This window comes from Orcinus orca, chromosome 5 (assembly GCF_937001465.1).
Source record: "Orcinus orca chromosome 5, mOrcOrc1.1, whole genome shotgun sequence".
NCBI classification, from domain to species: Eukaryota; Metazoa; Chordata; class Mammalia; order Artiodactyla; family Delphinidae; genus Orcinus; species Orcinus orca.
In genome coordinates this window covers 82,057,399-82,076,266 of record NC_064563.1, presented here as the reverse complement: position 1 = coordinate 82,076,266, position 18,868 = coordinate 82,057,399, and the positions used below count along the sequence as shown (strand labels likewise).

Below are 18,868 nucleotides of genomic sequence, written 5' to 3'. Positions count from 1 at the left end.
AGCTTGGATTCCTTGGAATTGTATCTGTGGTAATTCCTTAAGGTCTGCATTAAAGACCTTGAAAATTTTTTTGAATATATTTCTGCCAGCTACCTGGGAGACATATCAGTTCTGGCCCATTTTAAATGTAATCTCTGGGTTGGCATTTATTAAGATATGGAAGTAGTAATGTTAGACACCAGAGCCAGATTTGGACAGCTTCCACACTCACCATCTCAATGTTCAGAAGAGATATTTCTCTGCTTTACTTTCTGAGGGAGCTGTCGTTTTGGGGTTTTGGCTTTATACAGGGGATTTTAGATCTTACCACCCACCCTGCTAGGAACACCATATTCCTATCCCCCAGAACACATAATCCATTAAAATCCATACTCTAGACCACCAGGGATCAGCAGACATCACTATGGAAAATTTTGATTCTAATGCTTCACTTCTCTACTTACTCCTTTTATTAAGGAGTCAAATGTCAAATTATTTGACTGACAAGGAAATCTCTGATTTTACCAGTTTAGTCATGAATTTTAAAGGAAGTATTTTTTATATAACATCCAGAATTTTAAGGAAAGTGTGCTGTTCTAGAAGTGGTTTCTTGTTTGGCCTAATATTGCTAAAGACAGAAGTAAAGGAAACTCAATAACAATTGATGTACCTTCAAAGATGTCATCTGATTATGTTAGTAAGTTGCACAAATAATGAAGAGTGGTTTATCCATTGAAATTGCAGAGGTTATATGAAAAAATGAAATTTACACAAACTAAATTGTGAATTGACTAAAACAGAAACATCTAACCAGACTAAATAAATTCTGTGCTTCTCAAGGATGTAAAGTACAACATGATAAATATAATTAACACTGCTGTATGTTACATCTGAAAGTTGTTAAAAGAGTAAATCCTAAGAATTCTCATCACAAGAAAAAACTTTTTTTCTATTTCTCTGTTTGTATCTATATGAGATGATGGATATTTATTAACTTATGGTGATAATCTTTTCATGATGTATGTAAGTCAAATCATTATGCTGTACACCTTATACAGTATTGTATTTCAATTATATCTCAATAAAACTGGAAGAAAAAAGCAATAAAAAAAACTATGTGCTTCTCACATGAGTGGAAGTGATTGGCAAAAATAGAAACAGCTGGAAAATACACTTGATCAGAAACGTGGGATGCAGGATAGCCTCATCCACCAGAGGGCAGACAGCAGAAGCAAGAAGAACTACAATCCTGCAGCCTGTGGAGCAAAAACCACATTCACAGAAAGATACACAAGATGAAAATGCAGAGGGCTATGCACCAGATGAAGGAACAAGGTAAAAACCCAGAAAAACAACTAAATGAAGTGGAGATAGGAGACCTTCCAGAAAAAGAATTCAGAATAATGATAGTGAAGATGATCCAGGACCTCGGAAAAAGAATGGAGACAAAGACCGAGAAGATGCAAGAAATGTTTAACAAAGATCTACAAGAATTAAAGAACAAACAAACAGAGATGAACAACACAATAACTGAAATGAAAAATACACTAGAAGGAATGAATGGCAGAATAACTGAGGCAGAAGAATGGATAAGTGACCTGGAAGACAGAATGGCGGAATTCACCGCCATGAAACAGAATAAAGAAAAAAGAATGAAAAGAATTGAAGACAGCCTAAGAGAGCTCTGGGACGACATTAAACGCAACAACATTCACATTATAGGGGTCCCAGAAGGAGAAGAGAGATAGAAAGGACACGAGAAAATATTTGAAGAGATTATAGTCAAATAGTTCCCTAACATGGGAAAGGAAATAGCCACTCAAGTCCAGGAAGTGCAGAGAGTCCCATATAGGATACACCCAAGGAGAAACACGCTGAGACACATAGTAATCAAATTGGCAAAAATTAAAGACAAACAAAAATTATTGAAAGCAGCAAGGGAAAAATGACAAATAACATACAAGGGAACTCCCATAGGGTTAATAGCTGATTTCTCAGCAGAAACTCTACAAGCCAGCAGGGAGTGGCATGATATACTTAAAGTGATGAAAGGGAAGAACCTACAACCAAGATTACACTACCCGGCAAGGATCTCATTCAGATCCGATGGAGAAATCAAAAGCCTTACAGACAAACAAAAGCTAAGAGAGTTCAGCACCACCAAACCAGCTCTACAACAAATGCTAAAGGAACTTCTCTAGGTGGGAAACACAAGAGAAGAAAAGGACCTACAAAAACAAACACAAAACAGTTAAGAAAATGGTAATAAGGACATACATATTGATAATTACCTTAAATGTGAGTGGATTAAATGCTCCTGCCAAAGGACACAGGCTTGCTGAATGGATACAAAAACAAGACCCATATATATGCTGTCTACAAGAGACCCACTTCAGACCTAGGGACACATACAGACTGAAAGTGAAGGGATGGAAAAAGATATTCATGCAAATGGAAATCAGAAGAAAGCTGGAGTAGCAATACTCATATCAGATAAAATAGACTTTAAAATAAAGAATGTTACAAGAGGGCTTCCCTGGTGGCGCACTGGTTGAGAGTCCGCCTGCCGATTCAGGGGACACGGGTTCATGCCCCAGTCTGGGAAGATCCCACGTGCTGTAGAGCGGCTGGGTCCGTGAGCCATGGCCACTGAGCCTGCGCATCCGGAGCCTGTGCTCCACAACGGGAGAGGCCACAACAGTGAGAGGCCTGCGTACCGCAAAAAAAAAAAAAAAAAAAAAAGAATGTTACAAGAGACAAGGAAGGACAATACATGATCAAGGGATCAATCCAAGAAGATGATATAACAATTATAAATATATATGCACCCAACATAGGAGCACCTCAATACATAAGGCAACTGCTAGCAGCTATAAAAGAGGAAATCAACAATAACACTATAATAGTGGGGGCTTTAACACCTCACTTACACCAATGGACAGATCCTACAGACAGAAAATTAATAAGGAAACACAAGCTTTAAATGACACGATAGACCAGATTGATTTAACTGATATTTGTAGGACATTCCATCCAAAAACAGCAGAATAAACTTTTTTCTCAAATGCACATGGAACAATCTCCAGGCAAGATCACATCTTGGGGAAAAAATCAAGCCTCAGTAAATTTAAGAAAACTGAAATCACATCAAGCATCTTTTCTGATCAAAACGCTACGAGGGGTTTCCCTGGTGGTGCAGCGGTTGAGAGTCCGCCTGCCGATGCAGGGGACATGGGTTCGTGCCCCGGTCCGGGAAGATCCCACATGCCGCGGAGTGGCTGGGCCCGTGAGCCATGGCCGCTGAGGCTGCGCGTCCGGAGCCTGTGCTCCGCAACGGGAGAGGCCACAACAGTGAGAGTCCCGCGTACCGCAAAAAAAAAAGACAAAACCCTATGAGATTAGAAATCAATTACAGGGGAAAAAACGTAAAAAACACAAACACATGGAGGATAAATGATACTTTCTAAATAATCAAGAGATCACTGAAGAAATCAAAGAGGAAATCAAAAAATACCTAGAAACAAATGACAATGAAAATACAACAATCCAAAATTATGGGATGCAGCAAAAGCAGTTCTAAGAGGGAAGTTTATAGCTACACAAGCCTACCTCAAAAAAGAAGAAAAATCTCAAATAAACAATGTAACCTTACACCTAAAGGAACTAGAGAAAGAAGAACAAACAAAACCGAAAGTTAGCAGAAGAAAAGAAATCATAAAGATCAGAGCAGAAATAAATGAAATAGAAACAAAGAAAACAATAGCAAAGATCAATAAAACTAAAAGCTGGTTCTTTGAGAAGATAAACAAAGATGATAAGCCATTAGCCAGACTCATCAAGAGAAAGAGGGAGAGGAATTAAATCAATAAAATTAGAAATGAAAAAGGAGAAGTTACAACAGACACTGCAGAAATACAAAGCATCCTAAGAGACTACTACAAGCAACTCTATGCCAATAAAATGGACAACCTGGAAGAAATGGACAAATTCTTAGAAAGGTATAACCTTCCAACAGTGAAACAGGAAGAAATAGAAACTATGAACACACCAATCACAAGTATTGAAATTGAAACTGTGATTAAAATTCTTCCAATAAACAAAAGTCCAGGACCAGATGACTTCACAGGTGAATTCTACCAAACATTTAGAGAAGAGCTAACACTCATCCTTCTCAAACTCTTCCAAACAATTGCAGAGGAAGGAACACTCCCAAACTCATTCTATGAGGCCACCATCACCCTGATACCAAAACCAGAGAAAGATACTACAGAAAAGGAAAATTACAGACCAATATCACTGATGAATATAGATGCAAAAATCCTCAACAAAATACTAGCAAACATAATCCAACAATACATCAAAAGGGTCATACACCATGATCAAGTGGAATTTATCCCAGGGACGCAAGGATTCTTCAATATATGCAAATAAATCAATGTGATACACAATATTAAAAAATTGAAGAATAAAAACTATATGATCATCACAATAGATGCAGAAAAAGCTTTCCACAAAATTCAACACCCATTTATGATAAAAACTCTCCAGAAAGTCGGCATAGAGGGAACATACCTCAACACAATAAAGGCCATAGATGACAAACCCACAGCAAACATCATTCTCAATGGTGAAAAACTGAAAACATTTCTACTAAGATCAGGAACAAGACAAGGATGTCTACTCTCACCACTATTATTCAACATAGTTTTGGAAGTCCTAGCCACGGCAATCAGAGAAGAAAAAGAAATAAAAGGAATACAAACTGGAAAAGAAGAAGTAAAATTGTCACTGTTTGCAGATGACATGACACTATACATAGAGAATCCTAAAGATGCCACCAGAAAACTACTAGAGCTAATCAATGAATTTGGTAAAGTTGCAGGATACAAAATTAATGCACAGAAATCTCTTGCATTCCTATACACTAATGATGAAAAATCTGAAAGAGAAATTAAGGAAACACCCCCATTTACCATTGCAACAAAAAGAATAGAACACCTAGGAATAAACCTACCTAGGGAGACAAAAGACCTGTATGCAGAAAACTATAAGACACTGTTGAAAGAAATTAAAGATGATACTAACAGATGGAGAGATATACCATGTTCTTGGATTGGAAGAATCAATATTGTGAAAATGACTCTACTACCCAAAGCAATCTACAGATTCAATGCAATCCCTATCAAATTACCAATGGCATTTTTTACAGAACTAGAACAAAAAATCTTAAAATTTGTATGGAGATACAAAAGACCCTGAATAGCCAAAGCAGCCTTGAGGGGAAAAAACGGAGCTGGAGGAATCAGACTCCCTGACTTCAGACTATACTACAAAGCTATAGTAATTAAGAGAATATGGTACTGGCACAAAAACAGAAATATAGATCAATGGAACAGGATAGAAAGCCCAGAGATAAACCCACGCACCTATGGTCACTTAATCTATGACAAAGGAGGCAAGGATATACAATGGAGAAAAGACAGTCTCTTCAGTAAGTGGTGCTGCGAAAACTGGACAGCTACATGTAAAAGAATGAAATTAGAACACTCCCTAACACCATACACAAAAATAAACTCAAAATGGATTAAAAACCTAAATGTAAGACCAGACACTATAAAACTCTTGGAGGAAAACACAGGAAGAACACACTTTGACATAAATCACAGCAAGATCTTTTTTGATCCACCTACTAGAGTAGTGGAAATAAAAACAAAAATAAACAAATGGGACCTAATGAAACTTAAAAGCTTTTGCACAGAAAAGGAAACTACAAACAAGATGAAAAGACAACCCTCAGAATGGGAAAAAATATTTGCAAATGAATCAACCGACAAAGGATTAATCTCCAAAATATATAAGCAGCTCATGCAGCTCAATATTAAAAAAACAAACAACCTAATCAAAAAATGGGCAGAAGACCTAAACAGACATTTCTCCGAAGAGGACATACAGATGGCCAAGAAGCACATGAAAAGCTGCTCAACATCACTAATTATTAGAGAAATGCAAATCAAAACTACAAGGAGGTATTACCTCACACCAGTCAGAATGGGCATCATCAGAAAATCTAGAAACAACAAATGCTGGAGAGGGTGTGGAGAAAAGGGAATCCTCTTGCACTATTAGTGGGAATGTAAATTGATACAGCCACTATGGAGAACAGTATGGAGGTTCCTTAAAAACTAAAAATAGAATTACCATATGACCCAGCAATCCCACTACTGGGCATATACCCAGAGAAAACCATAATTCAAAAAGACACATGCACCCCAATATTCATTGCAGCACTCTTTACAATAGCCAGGTCATGGAAGCAACCTAAATGCCCATCGACAGATGAATGGATAAAGAAGATGTGGTACATATATACAATGGAATATTACTCAGCCATAAAAAGGAATGAAATTGGGTCATTTGTAGAGACGTGGATGAATCTAGAGACTGTCATGGAGTGAAGTAAGTGAGAAAGAGAAAAACAAATATCACATATTAACTTATATATGTGGAACCTAGAAACATAGTACAGATTAACCGTTTTGCATGGCAGAAATTGAGACACAGATGTAGAGAACAAACGTATGGACGCCAAGGGGGGAAAGCAGCGGTGGGTGGGGTTGGTGGTGTGATGAACTGGGAGTTTGAGATTGACATGTATACACTGATGTGTATAAAATGGATGACTTGTAAGAACCTGCTGTATAAAAAAAATAAATTAAATAAAATCCTCCCAAAAAAAAGAAGCCCTTTTAACTCCCATAGGAGCCTGAATTTCCACTACTCCATTTACCCACACTTGAACATGGCTGTTTAATTATGTCTTCCCCACTAGACATAATCTCCATAAAGTCAGAGATCATGTCTATTATGGTTGACTTTGTATATCCTGCTGATGAGTATTGAAGGTCTCAGGTGTTTGTTCCATAAATCTTTACTACAGTCCTTTGAGGGAATTAATTATTGCATCTGGTTGTTCTGTCAGTTATTGAGAGAGAGATGTTGGAGTCTCCAATTATGATTCTGGTTTTGTTTATTTTTCCTTTCAGCTCTATCAGTTTTTGCTTCACATTTGTTGTTTCATATGTACACATTTAGGATTGCTATGTCTTCTTGGTATATTGATCCTTTTATCATTATGTAATGTCCCTCTCTGTCCTTGAAAATTTTTTGGCTTTGCTCTGTACTTCATCTGATATTAAGATAGACACTCCAACTTTCTTTTGATTAATGTTTGCATTTTATCTTTTCTATCCTTTTATTTTTAACCAACTTATGTAATTATATTTGAACTTAGTTTATTGTATAGAATATACAGTTGACTCGTTTCCTCCCCACCTACTCTGCCACTCACTGTCTCTAAATTTTCATATTTAGACCATATATATTTAATGTAATTATTGATATTAGGGCTTAGGTTTCTTATTTCATTTTTTGTTTTACGTTTATGTTTGTGTTTTTTTTTAACATCTTTATTGGGGTATAATTGCTTTACAATGGTGTGTTAGTTTCTACTTTATAACAAAGTGAATCAGTTATACATATACATATGTTCCCATATCTCTTCCCTCTTGCGTCTCCCTCCCTCCCACCCTCCCTATCCCACCCCTCCAGGCGGTCACAAAGCACCGAGCTGATATCCCTGTGCTATGAGGCTGCTTCCCACTAGCTATCTACCTTACGTTTGGTAGTGTATATATGTCCATGCCTCTCTCTCGCTTTGTCACAGCTCACCCTTCCTCCTCCCCATATCCTCAAGTCCGTTCTCCAGTAGGTCTGTGTCTTTATTCCTGTCTTACCCCTAGGTTCTTCATGACATTTTTTTCTTAAATTCCATATATATGTGTTAGCATACGGTATTTGTCTTTCTCTTTCTGACTTACTTCACTCTGTATGGTAGACTCTAGGTCTATCCACCTCATTACAAATAGCTCAATTTCGTTTCTTTTTATGGCTGAGTAATATTCCATTGTATATATGTGTCACATCTTCTTTATCCATTCATCCAATAATGGGCACTTAGGTTGTTTCCATCTCCTGGCTATTGTAAATAGAGCTGCAATGAACATTTTGGTACATGACAATTTTTGAATTATGGTTTTCTCAGGGTATATGCCCAGTAGTTGGATTGCTGGGTCGTATGGTAGTTCTATTTTTAGTTTTTTAAGGAACCTCCGTACTGTTCTCCATAGTGGCTGTACCAATTCACATTCCCACCAGCAGTGCAAGAGTGTTCCCTTTTCTCCACACCCTCTCCAGCATCTATTGTTTCTAGATTTTTTGATGATGGCCATTCTGACTGGTGTGAGATGATATCTCATTGAACTTTTGATTTGCATTTCCCTAATGATTAATGATGTTGAGCATTCTTTCATGTGTTTGTTGGCAGTCTGTATATCTTCTCTGGAGAAATGTCTATTTTGGTCTTCTGCCCAGTTTTGGATTGGGTTTTTTGTTTTTTTTTAATTGAGCTGCATGAGCTACTTGTAAATTTTGGAAATTAATCCTTTGTCAGTTGCTTCATTTGCAAATATTTTCTCCCATTCTGAGGGTTGTCTTTTGGTCTTGTTTATGGTTTCCTTTGCTGTGCAAAAGCTTTGAAGTTTCATTAGGTCCCATTTGTTTATTTTTGTTTTTATTTCCATTTCTCTAGGAGGTGGGTCAAAAAGGATCTTGCTGTGATTTATGCCATAGAGTGTTCTGCCTATGTTTTCCTCTAAGAGTTTGATAGTTTCTGGCCTTACATTTAGATCTTTAATCCATTTTGAGCTTATTTTTGTGTATGGTGTTAGAGAGTGATCTAATCTCATACTTTTACATGTAGCTGTCCAGTTTTCTCAGCACCACTTATTGAAGAGGCTGTCCTTTCTCCACTGTACATTCCTGCCTCCTTTATCAAAGATAAGGTGACCATATGTGCGTGGGTTTATCTCTGGGCTTTCTATCCTCTTCCATTAATCTATCTTTCTGTTTTTGTGCCAGTACCATACTGTCTTGATTACTGTAGCTTTGTAGTATAGTCTGAAATCTGGGAGCCTGACTCCTCCGGCTCTGTTTTTCGTTCTCAAGATTGCTTTGGCTATTCAGGGTCTTTTGTGTTTCCATACAAATTGTGAAACTTTTTGTTCTAGTTCTGTGAAAAATGCCAGTGGTAGTTTGATAGGGATTGCATTGATGAAACTGAGGTGAAGAGTTTAAACTGCTCATGACCACATTCCTAGAAAAGTACAGTTGATAAGCAAAATTTCTACTATTAAACATAAATGATTCAGAGATTACTGAATCTCCACTCCACTTCTAGCCACTTATCTTAACAAACATAGTTCCTACTCATCAAAGTTCCATCTCAGGGTGAAACCCTCTCTTTTTTGAAAAAATAATTGCTGAAGTTTACATTTTTTTACTTATTTCCACTTTTTATTATATAGAAAATATAAACAAAAAAAGAGGGGAGTTCCCTGGTGGTGTAGTGGTTAGGATTTAGTGCTTTCACTGCTGTGGCCCAGGTTCAGTCCCTGGTTGGGGAACTGAGATCTCACAAGCCACATGGCGTGGCCAAAAAACAAAACCACAACAGAATAGTATAATTTCATGGGTCTATTATTTAATCTTAGCAAGTATACATCTCATTTAGCATAGTGTTTTTGAGGTTCATTCATGTTGTATACAATGCATCAGTAATCCATTACTTTTATTGTTGAATGGTATTGCATTGTATGAATGCAAAAAGTTGGTGTCTTCATTCAATAAGGAGATTTAGATTGTTACCAACTAGGCAATAATGAACAATGCTGCTATGAATAGTTGGGTATACATCTTTGCATAGATAAATGTTCTTATTCCCTTGGGTAGATTCCTAGGAAGAAATTGCCAGATGGTTTTTCAAAGTGGCTATATCATTTAACAGTCCCACCTGTAATTTCCAATTGCTGTATGAAAGTCCCAATTTCTCCACACTCTTCCGCATCTTCATTTATATATCTTCTTTGGTGAAAAGCTTACTCAAATCTATTAATTAGGTTTAAAGGATTTTTAATTGGAATATATGTCTTCTTATTTTTGAGATACAAGAGTTTATTATATATTCCAGATGCAAATCCTTTCAGATATATGATGTTTTCCTTCTGCCTGAAGGATGATCTTTAACATATCCTATAGTGCAAGACTGCTGGTAATGGATTATTTCAACTTTTGTACGTCTAAAAGCATCTTTTCACAGATGACTTTTCGCAGAATGGTCTGATGAACCTTCCAGTGTATACCTGTTGATGTTTGGGGGGTTCTCATCTTCTTAAGCCCTGATGATTCCTTGCTGTCTTCCTTCTGCATCTTTGTGCACAGATAAGTGGGAAGCCACAGACAATCAGCAGCTTCAAGATCCATTTGATAAACACAAGAAAGGAAGTGTCAGAACAGTCTGGTTCTTACACCAAGATATAGGCATAAATCTTTGAGGCAAAAAATTGTTATAGCCTTACTAAAAGGGATAATATTACAAATAAACACAAAAGCAAGCTGATAATAATTTAAAAGGTAAATAGGTAAAAGCTTAAAATAATTTAAAAGGTAAATAGGTAAAAAGGTAAATACATACACAAAGATTAGTCTTTTCCTTTTTTATCACCTGTGAGCTTTTTATTTAATTTACTTTTATATGTTGTGTTTAATACACAAATAGATAATAAATTTAAAGCCTTTATTTTTAATACATAATTAAATCAGACATTGTATATATCACATAGGATTTAACATCTTAACTTGTAACATCTTTCTGCTAAACAGACAATATACAATCCAATGAGATAGTTACATTCTTTTTAATTTAATTTTTATTTTATTTTGGCCTCACTGTGCCACATGCAGGATCTTAGTTCCCCAACCAGAGACTGAACCTGCGCTGTGCCACCTACAGTGGAAGCGTGGAGTCTCAACCACTGGACCACAAGGGAAGTCCCAACATTCTTTTGTTCATATCAAGACTTTGAAATCCAGTGAAAAATTTACACTTACCAACATATCTCAATGTAAATGCTAAATTTTCATCAGAAATACTTACTCTGCATTTAGAGCTCATAAAATTTACAGTTGAAAGAGTAGATTCACATATGCAAGTTGTTCTAAGCATATTAAAAAGCTTCCCAATAACTGGATTGAAAACCAGTGTTTAAAGTTAAATTAATTAAAATTCAATAAAATTAAAAATTCAGTACTTGGTGGAACTAGTCACATTTTTGTGTTTGACAGCCATGTTGGGTAGTGTATACTATACAAAAGAGCTCTAGAGAGTAATTGGGTGGCTGGGGAACAAGGATGGTTTCAAATTTGTACTATTTCCATACATGACAACACAAATACATGAATAAAACATTGTCTTGTTTTAAAGCAATATGGTAACTAGTAAGTTGTAGAGATCGCAAATGCACCCCTACAGGATGAATGTGGGGGCAAAAGAGTTATCTTAATATTATATAAGTTTCTTGTAACTTAAAACAAAATTCCTAGTAACAGCATTTCATAAACGTATTCCGAAAGTGCTGTATCACAAAAAACTTATTTCAAAGTAAAGATTATATGCCTGGTAAAACTACACTATTTAATTAAAAGAATAGGATCAGGGGACTTCCCTGCCTATCCAGTGGTTAAGAATCCGTGCTTCCACTGCAGGGGGCAAGGGTTCGACCCCTGGTCGGGGAACTAAGATCCCGAATGCTGCGTGGCATGGCCAAAAAAAGAAAAAAAGAAGAGGATCAGAGTGTTGATGAAGATATGGCTATTTAAGGTAAATGCAAACAGTTTGAATAGAATACTTTTGTAAAATGTGAGTAGAAAAAAATCAATAATTATAAATTAATATTTTATATATTTGATTTCAAATATATATGAACTTCAAAAATAAATTAGATACTATAAGTTTAGGAATATGTACATTTAAATATGTGATTATATTAAATATATGTGTAAAAGTTATTTCTGTGTGTGTTCATAAGTAGCATTAGTTTTATAGTTTTGTTGGTAGTGTATATTCTTGTCTGGTTTTAGTGTTGGTGTTAGGAACTTCAAATACAGAAGTGAGGACCAAGTGAAGACTCTTCTTCCTTATACTGAAATGGGCATATAGCAGGAGAATTAGCACAACATTGCCTTGAATTCTATAACTTACTTGTTCTTTTAATGGTTATTAGTCCATTCAGTGTCTGCAGTTCTTTTTCAGCAAATTTTGGTAATTGTATTTTCTTAGAAAATTTCCTTTTTCTCTCCATTGCCATTTTTAAAAATATTCCATAAATTTTCAATTGTCTCCACATATTTAGTTATGTCTCATTTCTTATGAACCTTTTCTCAGAAGAGCAAAGAATAGAGGTTCAGAAAGCCTGGAGAAGAAAAAACCCATTTTCTAGATGAGATAGACTAGGTTCCTGAATAAATAAATGAGAAGAGGAAACCCATTTTGAAGAGTGTGTTATATATTCAGGCACAGGGACATGAGGTTTTTTCCCAGTTTCTAAAAGAAACAAAATATGGAAAAGAAGACAAGGGAAACCACTGTCCACTGTCCTGAGGTTAGGCAGGGTAGACAGACTGGGTACAGAGAAAATTGAAGAGGTAACATTTCCTAGCAGGGACAAACCAAATTTCAGAAAACAGAGGACAGAGTGCTGTTACACAGGGCTCAGCCTCCTAGAGTCAAGACCTGGGATCTTTATCTCCTAGATTCCAAGCCTGGTTGGGGGGAAGACATGGGAAATTCACAGTTGTGGTATTTTGGGGATCTGAGTGGGAAGGGGATTGTGTTAGTGTAACCACCTCCTCTCCATCTCTGCTCTACAGCAAAATGGAAGAAGCCTCATGAACGCACCTCATTCACACACACACACAGCATGAAGAGTTGGAGGCTCTGTTTAGCTGCAATATGTTTCCAGATAAAAACCTCCAGAGAGAACTTGCTTTAAAACTCAACCTACCAGCGTCACCAATAAAGGTCTGTCTGATCCTCTGAGGTGTGCTTTGAGCCCCCATCCAAATTACATTCTACTATTCAGCCTGGAAATTCCCTCTGTAACACAATGAAGAAGTAACATTGTTACTTCATTGTAACACAATGAAGTAGTAACACTTCATTTATTGAGTACCTACTGTGTGCTAGTACTGAGCTGGGCACATTGTATATGTTGGCTTTATTATCATCCAGTTTAAAGGATGTGGAAAAGTGAGTTTCGGGAGCCAAGTGACTGGGTCACGGAGATAATACATAGTATAACTGGAATTAGAACTCCAGAGGTACGAAAGAGCTCAAATTAGAGAAATGACTCTCATCCCGACAGACTTCTTACTTAGGAACTTCTCTAGCAAAACCCTGCAATCATTTATTCACAACATTACCAACAGACAAGTAACTTCTCCAACAACTGAGTCTGCTAAGACCCCAAATTTTTGTTAGAATATTGTTCACTGAAGAGGCCTTCTAAAATAATCCTTGAAAATCCCTTAGTTCAAATTCTCCACCTCTCCCTACATCCCTGAACTTCCTTCTCTTCTCTAGAGTTCAGGACCCTTTCTCTGAACCCCCAGCACAACCTCTGAGACATACCCTCCTTTTTTTTCTTTCTTTTTCCTCTGGGTCCCAGCCTTGATCCCTCATTGTTCCTATTGACTCCATTCATACCTACCTCTGCTCTCTCAGAACTCAGTATCATAGTGATTTGGAGAGGACATGAGGGTTATAATCTGACTTTTTTCACCCAGGAGAAGCCTCAAACTCCTTCTCCAGTAACAGACCATAACCTCTCTTCCCCCACTCCCAGATTTGGTTCAGGAATCAGCAGTTCAAAAAGAGGAAGCAGCAGTGGCAACAAGAGCAGCAATCACTGAAGCCACCGAACCAGGTCCTTCCAGCCAAGAATGTGCCCACAGCATCAACCAGTCCTCATTCTTTTCTCCCTGCAGTTTCAGATTCTTATAGCTCCCACTCACCTCAGCCCTTAGACCCTTTCCATTGGGCAAGGGACTCTATAATCACTGAGATTGCTACAAGTGATGTCCAAATGCAAGATCCTCAGTTGGAGAGGCTAGTGGCCTCAGTTCCTGCTTTGTACTCTGATGCCTATGACATAGCACAAATCATGGAACTGTACAGTTTTCCTGATGAGGATGAGATAGCCAGCTCTTCTTTCCATTCTCTGTATCATTATCTCTCGCCGACAAAGCCCAGTTAGAATAGAGTTCCTTTCTTAGCCTCTTTGCTGATCCAGCTGTAGGTTTATCTCCTGGGCAAACCTGCTTCAGTATGACAAGCTGGAGCTTTGCAGCCTACAGTCTAAGAAACAGCCTGGAATTCCAGAACCCCTTCAGTATGGCACACTTTGGAGGTTGCTGATCAAAGTACTAATAAATATCAGACAGTATTGAAAAAGGATCTTCTTGCATCTTGTACATGCTCTTTCCTTTGCCTGCTTTTAACCCAAATATCTGGCTCAGTGTTACTTGGATTTCCATGGAAATGTTGTAAAAACTAGGAGTTTCCCGCAAGTATAGCTCAGTACTACACAATCAGCCCCACAACTCTCCCTGGAGAGGACTTCCTAGTCCCTTTGATGGCCAATGAGGCTGCAAAATTCCCTCTTCCCAAAACTATCTTTGACTTTTTAAAAGGTCAGTAGCATTTAGGGGTCATCCACTTTTAATGTCAGCAGGTTTATAAACTTACATTTTCAACAGACTTTTAGAATGACAGTTAAGCTAATTTTCCAGCTATATGATTAATGAACAAAATTAATGGCACTTCTCAAAAGCAATAATAAATACATAAGATAAGTACCTCTCAATGAAAAATATAAAGTATCAAGGAATTAACTAAGAAAATTAAGACCTCTGTACAGAAAAGTTTAAAACTTAATAATGGACATTGGAAATGTTCGAATAAAAGACATTTGAAGCCATAAAATAATCAATTTAACAGCGTTAAAATCATATAAAGCATGTTCTCCAAACACAATGGAATGAAAATAGAAATCAATAGTAGAAGAAAATTCAGGAAATTCACAAATATATGGATATTAAAAAGCACACTCCTAAATAACCAATAAAGAAGAAATCAGAAGGAAAATTAGGAAATATGTGAAGATGAATGAAAACAAAAACACAATATACCAAAACTTATGGGATGAGGCTAAATCAGTGCTTGGAAAGAAATCTATAGCTGAAAAAGCCTATATTTAAAGAATAAGCTCTCAAATCAACCTTTTTTTTTTAAATAGGAGGGAAGCTGGCATAGTTATATTAATATCTATCAAATTAAACTTTAAGGCAAAACATTTTGTTGGAAGTAAAAGTATATTAGACAAGGATAAAGGGAACATTTAACCTGAAAGATATAATAATTCTGAATTTGTATACATTTAACATATTCCCAAAATATATGAAGTAAAAATTAACAAAACTCTTGGGGAAACTTAACAAATACATAATCATAATAGATGATTTTATCCATAGGTCAAATGAATAAAAATTTTGTATGGGTAGAGATTTTAACTGTACAGTTAATAGGCTTGATTTAATGAAAGTATGTAGATTTCCGCATTCAGCTGGTAGAGAATACACATTCTTTTCAAGTACCTAATGACTACATATTAGACCACGAAGCAAATCTTAACAAACTCAATAACATACAAACAGCATTCTTTGATCATAAGGCAATTTAATTAGAAGAAACTCCAACCTCTCTCTCAATTTAGAAAGTAAAAAGGACATTTCTAAGTGATTAATCGAGCATGGGAGAAATTAGGTGAATAATCTGGTAGCATACATTATATAATAACAATAACTGTATCAGCATTCACTGGGGGAAAGTAATAGAGATAGTAGCAGTAGCAGGTTTGAATGTCTTGTTACCCATCACATTCTGGGTCATCACAGAGGGATCTTGAAGGGCAAGACTGCAGACACAGCAAAGGAAATCATAAACAAGACCAAGAGACATTGGCCCTTAGGTTGTGAGGTTTTTTGCTTACTGTTTTTTTTAAAATTATGTTTTATTTTTTTAATAGTCTTTATTTTTAGAGCAGTTTTCATTTCACAGCAAAATGAGCAGAAAGTACAGAGATTTCCCATATAGCCCCTGCTCCCACATACACACAGCCTTCCCCACTCTCAACAACCCACACCAGAATGGTCCATTTGTTATAACTGATGAACCTACACTGATACATCTTTATCACCTAAAGTCCATAGTTTACATTAGAGTTAGCTCTCAGTGTTGTACATTATATGGATTTTGACAAATAGGTAATTGTCATGTGTCCACCATTATAGTATCATATAGGATAGTTTCACTGCCCTAAAAATCCTCTGTGTTCCACCTATCCATCCCTTCCTCTCCCCTAATCTCTGGCAACCACTGATCCTTGTCTCCATAGTTTTGCTTTCAAATTAATAATTTTTCACCTTAAGAAACTAGAAAAAGAAGAGCAAAATAAATCCAAAACAAGCAGAAGTAAGGAAATAAAGGCTAAAGTGGAAATAAATGAAATAGAGAATAGAAAAGCAATAGAACAAACCAATGAAATCAAAGCAAGCTAGAAAGAAGAAGAAGGAGGAGGAGGAGGAGGAGGCGGAGGAGGAGGAGGGGGAGGAGGAGGAGGAGGAGGAGGAGGAGGAGGAGAAGGAGAAGAAGAAGAAGAAGAAGAAGAAGAAAAAAGAGGGAGAAGAAGAAGAGAAAGAAGAAGATGAAGGGGAGGAGAAGGGGGAGGGGAGGAGGAGGAAGGGGAGGAAGGGGACAAGGGAGAAGAGGAAGAAGAATCAAATTACTAGAATCAGAAATGGGATGTAACTACCAACCTTACAGAAATAAAAAGCATTATAAATAAATATTATGAACATTTGTGTTACTTTATAATTTGTATAACAAATTAGATAACTTAGATGAAATGGGCAAATTCCTAGGAAGACACAAAATACCAAATCTGACTCAACAAGAAATAGAAATGCTGCAAATAGACCTTTAACAAGTAAAGAGATTGAGTTAGTAATTAAAAACTTTCCACAAAGAAAAGTCCAGGCCCAGGTGGCATCATTGCTAAATTCTACTAAATGTTTAAAGAATTAACAATCCTTTACAAATTCGTCTAAAAAACAAGAGAACACTTCCTAACTCATTTTGAGACCAGTATTATCCTGATACCAAAACTGGACAGCTATATGTAAACAATGAGATTAATACATTCCCTCACACCACATACAAAGATAGACTCAAAATGCTTTAAAGACCTAAATGTAAAACATGAAACCATAAAACTCCTAGAAGCAAACATAGGCAAAACACTCTTTGACATAAATCATAGCAATATTTTCTTGGATCAGTCCTAAGGCAAAAGAAAAAAGAGCAAAAATAAACATATGGGACCTAATTAAACTTAAAAGCTGCTGCACAGCAGAAGAAACCATAAACAAAACAAAAAGACAATCTATGGAATGGGAGAAAATATTTGCAAATGATGTGACCAAAAAGGTGTTAATATCCAAAATATACAAACAGCTTATACAACTCAATATCAAAAAAACAAGCAACCCTACTGAAAACTGGTCAGAAGACCTGGATAGACATTTCTCCAAAGAAGACATACAGCTGACTAACAGGCACATGAAAAGATGTTCAACACTGCTAACTATCAGAGAAATGCAAATCAAAACCACAATGAGATATCACCTCACACCTGTCAGAATGACTATCATCAAAAAGTCTACAAATAACAAATGTTGGAGAGGATGTGGAGAAAAGGGAACCCTTGAACACTGTTGGTGGGAACGTAAATTGGTGCAGCCATCATGGAAAACAATATGGAGGTTCCTCAAAAAACTAAAAATAGAACTACCATACTATCCAGCAATTCCACTCCTGGGTACATATCTGGAAAAAACAAAAACACTAATTTGAAAAGATACATGCACTCCAATGTTCATAGCAGCACTATTTACAATAGCCAAGACGTGGAAGCAACCCAAGTGCCCATCAACAGACAACTGCCTTAAGAAGATGTGGTATATATATACACAATGGAATATTACTCAGCCATAACAAAGAATGAAATACTGCCATTTGCAGCAACACGAATGGACCTAGAGATTACCATACTAAGTGAAGTCAGAAGAGAAAGACAAATACCATATGATATCACTTATATGTGGAATATAACATAAATGAACATAGCTAGAAAACAAGTTAGATCCTAGAGAAATGGAAATAAAAACAAAAATAAACAAATGGGACCTAATGAAACTTCAAAGCTTTTGCACAGCAAAGGAAACCATAAACGAGACCAAAAGACAATCCTCAGAATGGGAGAAAATATTTGCAAATGAAGCAACTGACAAAGGATTAATCTCCAAAATTTACAAGCAGCTCATGAAGCTCAATATCAAAAAGCAAACAACCCAATCCAGAAATGGGCAGAAGACCTAAATAGACATTTCTCCAAAGAAGACATACAGATTGCCAACAAACACATGAAAGGATGCTCAACATCACTGATCATTAGAGAAATGCAAATCAAAACTACAATGAGGTATCACCTCGCACCAGTCAGAATGGCCATCATCAGAAAGTCTACAAATAATAAATGCTGAAGAGGGTGTGGAGAAAAGGAAACCCTCTTGCACTGTTGGTGGGAATGTGAATTGGTACAGCCACTATGGAAAACAGTATGGAGGTTTCTTAAAAAACTAAAAATAGAACTACCATACGACCCAGCAATCCCACTACTGGGCATATACCCTGAGAAAACCATAATTCAAAAACAGTCATGTATCAAAATATTCATTGCAGCTCTATTTACAATAGCCAGGACATGGAAGTAACCTAAGTGTCCAACAACAGATGAGTGGATAAAGAAGATGTGGCACA

At 36.6% G+C, this 18,868-nt stretch overlaps 2 protein-coding genes across 2 annotated transcripts in view; both read left to right on the top strand.

Moving 5' to 3' along the window:
* SLC15A2 (solute carrier family 15 member 2) overlaps positions 1–18,868 on the top strand; it is a 779,020-nt gene that overhangs the window by 461,693 nt on the left and 298,459 nt on the right. The window lies entirely within an intron of this gene.
* Positions 12,801–14,751, top strand: ARGFX (arginine-fifty homeobox; the record flags this gene model as incomplete). Its single annotated transcript, XM_012536273.3, is given in 4 exon segments — positions 12,801–12,836; positions 12,839–12,952; positions 13,776–14,187; positions 14,190–14,751. Coding segments are annotated over 4 exon segments (720 nt in total), but the record flags the coding sequence as incomplete, so codon positions are not given.